We start from the raw sequence: 7,036 nt of genomic DNA on the forward strand, positions 1-7,036 counted from the left end.
CGTCGCGGGGCCTGCCGGCAACCCCCGGGCAGGCACCCCCGGGCAGGCAGCCGGCCCTGCCCCGGCCGCAGGCGGCTGCCACCCCGCACCCCCGGGCGCTGCGCCCTGGGGCGGCCCCGCGCGCACCCCCCCGCCCCACACGCGCGCGCAGAGGAGGGAGCGGGGCCGAGGCGGCGCCGACCACCAATAGGCAGCACCTGCGCCTTCGCGCCGCTGGCGTCACCGGGCGAGGCAGCGGCCGCCGGCCGTTCCTCCCTCCGCGATTGGCTGCCCGAGCTCCGCCCCAAGGGCCGCGGGGCCGCGGCTGGCTGGCTGCGGGGGCGGGGACGCCGGCGGCCCGCTGATTGGCGGCGGCGGGCGGCGGCCCCGCCCCGCCGGTGAAGGTGAGCGTCTCCTCCAGGCGCCGCGCGCCGTCCGTAACGGAGCGAAGCGGAGCGGGCTGCGCCGTCATGGCCGCCTCCATCTTCACCGCCGTCCCCCGCGCCCCGCCTGTCGCCGTCTTCAAGCTCACGGCGGATTTCCGGGAGGACGGGGACTCGCGGAAGGTCAACTTAGGCGTAGGCGGTGAGTTCGCCGCCCCGTTTCCCCCCCCCACCCCCCCGCATCCTCTCCCCCGGGCCCGGCGGGGCCCGGCTCCGCGGGCTAGGCCGGCCGGTGTGCCCGCGGCAGGCCCGGCACCTGCTGGAGCGGTTGGGCGGCGCGGCGGGGCCCGGGCCCGAAAGGTCACCGAGCAGCGACGAGCGCCCGGCTGGGCCGGGAGGAGGGGGGCAGGCAGCGGGTCACCGGCGGGCGTCAAGGTCGCGGGGGCCGCCCCGCCTGGCCGGCTCGCCGTCCGCCCGCGGGTGTTGGTGCCCCGGGTAGGCCCCTGCGGGGGCCGGGAAGGCCAGCGTCGCCCCGGGTGTGGAAAGAACGGCCCTCCCTCTCCTCGCAGCCTACCGCACGGACGAGGGGCAGCCATGGGTCCTGCCGGTGGTGAAGAAGGTGGAGCAGATGATCGCCAACGACAACAGCCTGAACCACGAGTACCTGCCCATCCTGGGCCTGCCTGAGTTCCGGGCCAACGCCTCCCGGATCGCCCTGGGTGATGACAGCCCTGCCATCAAGGAGAACCGGGTAGGTGGTGGGCAGGGAGTGAGACTGCTCCTTGCCCGGAGAGCTGCTGGGATCCCTCAGGTGTCCCGCAGCAGAGTGAGCAGAAGAGCATAAACGTGCAGGCTGACTGTGTTTTGGGCAGGACTTAAAGATACCTCTGACATGGTCTTTACTGGGTTTAAGTTACTGGCTGGATGTGAACTCAAAGCCACCTGTGCAAGTAGTTGTAGGCTTTGGGAAAGGCCAGGCACGGGCTGTGACTGGAATTTGTGTTTTCTCCCTCATCTTGGTTGCCCCACGGGAAACTGCAGTCAGATAAAAGACTGCCTTTCCTGAAACTGGTTGCTAGTAGGAGCCTGCTCTGTGCCAAAATGTAACAGGAATAGCTTGGAGTCTATTTATAACGACAGGAGCTGTCAGGATGGTCCTGAGTGCTGAAGGAGGTTGAGGACCACTGGAAGGGGATGGTGTCCGGGCTGGAGTGACCCCAGGGACCGTGCCTGGGATCCATACTGATAACTGGGTTGACCTGGGTGGACTCTGCTGGCAACTCTTTCTGTTGCAGATTGGAAGCGTCCAGTCCCTGGGCGGGACAGGCGCTCTGCGTATCGGCGCGGAGTTCCTGAGGCGGTGGTACAATGGAAACAACAACACTGCGACCCCAGTATACATCTCTGCTCCGTCCTGGGGTGAGTGCTGCTGTCGGTGCTGCCACCTCCTTGTGGGGAGCCCGGTGGGTCAGTGAGCGAGGGAGCAGTGGTGGGGAGAGAGGGGCCTGTCCCTTGTGGCTACAGGGAGCATATTTTGGTGGCGTTTAAGGACTGGAGAAGGTGGCTTGCTGGAGATGGGGTATGCTTTTCTGAAAAGTGGTTTCTTTCCTCAGAGAACCACAACTCTGTGTTTGTGGATGCTGGCTTTAAGGATATTAGAACCTACCACTACTGGGATGCTGCCAAGAGGGGTCTGGATCTCCAGGGGCTGCTGGATGACATGGAGGTGAGTAAAACTGGTGAGCTTGGTGCTGCACTGTTAGCAGCTGGCTGGGCTCTTATGTGCTGTGCCTGGAAGCGGATCTCTGCAAAAGAGGCTGCTGGTGTCCAGAGCAGCTTGGGGCTGCTCCCTTTGCTGTGGCTGCCCAGTGTCCTCCATGTGTGTGTGACCAAGACTTGCTCTCTCCTCAGAAAGCCCCAGAGTTCTCCATTTTCATCCTCCATGCCTGTGCGCACAACCCAACAGGCACAGACCCTACTCCTGACCAGTGGAAGCAGATTGCTGCTGTTATGAAGGTATGGGCTGCTGCTGGGGCTAAAGCAAGGCTAAGGGGACAGACAGCTCTTGAGCCAACCAGAGCAGTTGCATCCAAAATGGGCTTTAGGGAAAGGCATGAGATGTGGCAGGTGTTGAAGGGAGAGGCTGCCAGGATGCTCATTGTTGTCTCTTCTCAGAGGATAAAAGCATCTTAATTCTGCTTATGCCTCCAAGTTACTGTTTTTGAACTCTGTGGCATGGGCTGCAATGAGATTTTTTTCATGCTGAAAAGGTTATCCATGGGCACCTGCCCTTCACAAGTGCTGGATAGTAGCATATAAGCTGATGCATTTTGTTTTCCTGTGTCCTCAAATGCAATTTTATCCTGCATTTGACCTTTTCTTCACCAGTTCAGTCTTCCTATTCCATTTACTCACGTAAAAAGAAAATACCTAGACTGGTGTTGCTGGACCATGTTTCCTTTGCATTCACCCAGAAGCATAATGGTCATTTTTCCTCCCTATGGGGACAGCGGGGGGTAAAGTGGAGGCTGGTGGGAAGGGGTTTCCCTCTAACACTGTTCCTCCTTGCAGCGCCGGTTCCTGTTTCCGTTCTTCGACTCGGCGTACCAAGGTTTTGCCTCTGGCAGCCTGGACAAGGATGCCTGGGCTGTGCGATACTTTGTCTCCGAGGGCTTTGAGCTCTTCTGTGCACAGTCGTTTTCCAAGAACTTTGGGCTCTACAGTGAGTGTCTGGCAGTAAGCTGGCCCAGTAGCATCATACCGAGACAGATGGGGCTGGCATGCTGGGGGTGGGGAGAGTTCTGCTGTGCCGTGATGTGTGGGACCAATGGCTCACATCTCTGGGCTTGTCCACAGATGAGCGTGTGGGGAACCTGACCGTGGTGGGGAAGGACGCGGATAACGTGCAGCGTGTGCTTTCCCAGATGGAGAAGATCGTGCGCACCACTTGGTCCAACCCTCCCTCGCAGGGAGCACGCATCGTGGCAACTACGCTTTCTTCCCCGCAGCTCTTTGCTGAGTGGTACGTGTGCCCAGGGCCAACGGGAGAGGGAAAGGGGGGGGAAAGCTGTCTCCCCGAGTGCCAGGCTTGGCTAGGTGGCTCCAGACCAGACAGGTCCCTGTCCTCACACCCTGCTTCCTGCCTGCTGTAGGAAGGACAATGTGAAGACGATGGCAGATCGGGTCTTGCTGATGCGGTCAGAGCTCCGGTCTCGCCTGGAGGCCCTTGGGACCCCGGGCACCTGGAACCACATCACAGAGCAGATCGGCATGTTTAGCTTCACAGGGTTGAACCGTAAGTATCGTGTTGCTTGTGAAGGGAGGACTGGGTGAGGACAGTTTTACTGGAGGTGAACTGGGCTGAGGTAGTTATTTGGAAATCTCTCAGGGCCTCACTGGAGTCCTGCTGTCACCACTGCACCTGTGGTTAGGCAGGGATGAAGCATCAAGCAGCATTTGAGTGGCTGGTGCTGGAAGCTTTCAGCTGCTTATGAAAGATTCAAACGGCCCTGACTGGTTCTTTGAGCTTCTCTGAGCTGTGAGGTCACGGCTCTAACCTGATGTCCAATTGTTTCTGCAGCTAAGCAGGTGGAGTACATGATCAAGGAAAAACACATCTACCTGATGGCCAGTGGGCGCATCAACATGTGTGGCCTGACTACCAAGAACCTGGACTACGTGGCCAAGTCCATCCATGAAGCCGTCACAAAAATCCAATGAAGCACACTGAACAACCAAACTTACATGAAGTCACCAAAGCTGTAGTGTGTAGCCAGTGTTCTTCCCTGCTCATGGCTTGCCTCGTCCCACACCTCTTGGGGTTTAATAAAGATGGGAGCAGTAGCTCAATCAGGGATAATCATCTGTTGACCTTTTTGAAATACCCCGTGCAATATGGTGAGCTGGTGCCCCCAGGAGGGTGGGGGCAGCATGAGCTGCCTCTGCTCTTGTTTGACTGACAGCAGCCTGTTCTTCAGGCGCTTAGAGCTGCATCTTTAGCACATCCAAATGAACTCCATGTAACTGATCAGTTTGATGTAGGCAAAGGCCAGTGCAATGTGCTGTGGGACAATGGCCCCATCTGGTTGGGATCTCATACGGCTTGTGAACGAATGTCACTCGGTAGTGTTTTGGGGAGGGGTGAAGCTGGTGCTGGCTTTTCCCCACTCAGTTCTGAGCCTTATGCGAGCAACATTTGTAATTGTGATAATTGCTTCTTTGTGTTGCTGACAGAAAATTAAACCTCCCATCTCTGAACAGTACCCCTGCCTGCTGTGATGGTGTGCCTTCAGGCTGAAATAGCCTCTCCCCAGGCTGAAGTTAAAGCTTCAGCATCATGGTTTGTCCACTGGGTCTGAGTGTGTTTCAAGGCTTTCCCTTTCTCCCTCACAGTGTGTTGCATCTCTGATGATGAGCTGCTACTACTGGGGCACATTCCTTTTGGGAGAGTGTAGCTGGTCACTTCTCTGGACTTCCTGATGCTGACCAGTTCCTCCCACATCAGTCTTGTGTTCCTCTTTCTGCGTTCCTGCCCTGTGCTGTCGAACCCATCCTCTCTGTCTCTATGTGTTTGCTTTCTGGGTGGTTGTGTGTTACCCATCCATCTGGCCACCCCTCCTTGGCCCAGAGCTCCTGGCCTGTCACTAATGTGTCAAAAAGCAGATCTTTTCTGTTCCTCCTTCTCAGCAGGCCCCTGATGAACCACCACCTACTCCCCCTGGCTTCATCAGGGCCTGCCAGCAACAGCCTGAGCTTCTGGCACTGAAGAAGAGCTGGGACCATCTGCTGCTGCTCTCTGTAGTCACTGTCTGCAGATCTATTTGTGAGCTGGTAATACCAGCATGATTGAGCAGCCTTCTGCCAAGACCTTGGTGAAGAAAGGGGAACAGCCCCTCTCCTTGGGTCAGCAATAGTCACTGCTGCCCTGATGGGTTTTGCTTGTGCTGCAGCTTAGTGAAGGCAAAAGAGGTTCCTTGTTCCTTTGCTGTGTGTGCAGAGAGACAGTGCAGGGGGTCTCTTGTTTGTCCTTTTCACATCAGCATTCGGATCACAAAGTGAGCCAAAGGCAGTGGTTCCTCTGGGCAGGTGGGGAATTTTTTTCTCCTCCTGGCGTCCTCTGCGGCCTGGATGATGGGGCAATGGTTAAAGGGTGATTTCCAGAGGTGGTTTCAGGGGGAGGAGTTGAAGGAGCCAACTCTCCTTTTGTTACATTTCTGACACCCACCTACACTTCTGTCCTTACAGACCTCTAGGTGTGGAACCTGTCCCCCCCACGTGTGGTCTGCACCAGTGCCTTCCTAGCCTCATCAGCCTTGTTTTTCCTAACGAGTGACCTAAATTTCTCCCTTTCTGTGGTGTAAGCTCATTACCCATTATCCCATTTACCATGGCAACAGAGAAGAGATTATTCCTTTCCGCTTTGCAACAGCTTTTTATGTATTTGAAAACTTCCTCTCTCCCCTTCACATCCTTCAGCAGTTAAGATTAAGCGACCCCGTTTCCTTCAGCCTTCGGAGCAGGTTGTTTTCCAGCCCTTGCTTTCCTCTGGCCTCTTTTTAATTGCTGTGTGTTTCCTTAGCAGGGCAGTGCCCAGACAGGGACGCAGCTATTCCAGCTGAAATTTTATCAGTGCTGGTGGACTATGAGATTTCTGTTATCTGTCAGGCTGTACTCCAACACGTGTATCCCACTATTGTGTTTGCAATGGCACATTAACTGCTGTCCTTCCCCAGGCCTTGTCTGCACTGCTCCGGTGGAACTCCTGGTACTGCCAAGTGTGTTCCTGGCAGCAAGAATGACAGAGAGCTCAGGGTGTCAGGGAGAAATCGGGAAGCACTCGCTGACCTAGTCCTCTAGGTGCTCCATTCAGTAGTGTTGAGTACTCTTACTCTGGCTGCAGGTATGAAGGCAGCCTAGCCTGGCAGGAGAGGTCAGCACAACTTTCCCTACACCCACTGACACCACACAGGACACTGCTCAGGGAGAAATTACCTTTAATGTTTGTATCCCAGTTGCATTCAGCCTCTACCCAAACTACTGACTGGTCTGTACCAACCTGAAGGCTTGGTGCCAGCCTCCCTTGCACAGGCAGCTGTGCGTGGAGAGGGGGATGGTTCGATGCAGCGTGGAGCCGCCCTCCCCAGGGAGGGGGGCTGGGCTGGGTGGTGAGCAGGGCTCCCTGCCCTGTGCCTAGCAGGGGTTCAGGAGTGTCAATGGTCAGCGTGCGGTGAGCGTGCACGTCGCTAGGCACGGCACAAACGTGTGCTGGGTCCTGGAGCTGTGTGTGGCAGCCCCCAAATAGCATGTTCTCCTTGTGCTGGAGACCATGTCTGTGCAGCACCCGGCACCGAGGGGCTCTGGGCCTCGCGAGGATGGGGATGGTAAATGATGCAAAGGGCAGTTCTGGGTTGGGCCGCCCCTCCCTGCTGTGCCTGCAGGGTCGCCGTGCCAGACACTTCACCTTTCCTTCCTCCGCCTCTTCTTGAGACCAGATGCTACCACGGAGCAGCTGGGCAAGGGCCCTCGGACTCCAGCTAGCTGGTCCAGGCCGCCTTGGGTGGTTCAGCCCCACCGGGGCACATCCTTTCTCGCCTGGGGATGGGGCTCTGCACAAGTCCTGCAGGGAGGGGCGGCACGGGCGGGCGGGCAGCGAGCGAGTGCAGACCTGCTGCTGT

General features: G+C 57.5%; 1 protein-coding gene across 1 annotated transcript; it reads left to right on the forward strand.

The window, feature by feature from the left end:
* Window positions 1-366: 366 nt before the first annotated feature.
* Window positions 367-4,624, forward strand: GOT1 (glutamic-oxaloacetic transaminase 1). Its single transcript, XM_084265079.1, has 9 exons — window positions 367-564; window positions 932-1,113; window positions 1,658-1,781; window positions 1,976-2,088; window positions 2,274-2,378; window positions 2,934-3,084; window positions 3,219-3,384; window positions 3,515-3,657; window positions 3,943-4,624. The coding sequence occupies exons 1-9, from the start codon at window positions 450-452 to the stop codon at window positions 4,080-4,082; spliced, it is 1,239 nt and encodes a 412-aa protein (XP_084121205.1). The 5' UTR covers window positions 367-449; the 3' UTR covers window positions 4,083-4,624.
* Window positions 4,625-7,036: the final 2,412 nt, after the last annotated feature.

Source organism: Gallinula chloropus (assembly GCF_964237585.1).
Source record: "Gallinula chloropus genome assembly, chromosome: 5".
Lineage (NCBI taxonomy): Eukaryota > Metazoa > Chordata > Aves > Gruiformes > Rallidae > Gallinula > Gallinula chloropus.

Excerpts from the sequence above, each read along its gene's own strand:
- GOT1 (XM_084265079.1), top strand. The coding sequence starts at position 450 with ATGGCCGCCTCCATCTTCACCGCCGTCCCCCGCGCCCCGCCTGTCGCC. Across the intron at positions 1,782-1,975 it reads CATCTCTGCTCCGTCCTGGG|AGAACCACAACTCTGTGTTT; the intron begins GTGAGTGCTGCT and ends TTCTTTCCTCAG. Across the intron at positions 3,085-3,218 it reads CAAGAACTTTGGGCTCTACA|ATGAGCGTGTGGGGAACCTG; the intron begins GTGAGTGTCTGG and ends GCTTGTCCACAG.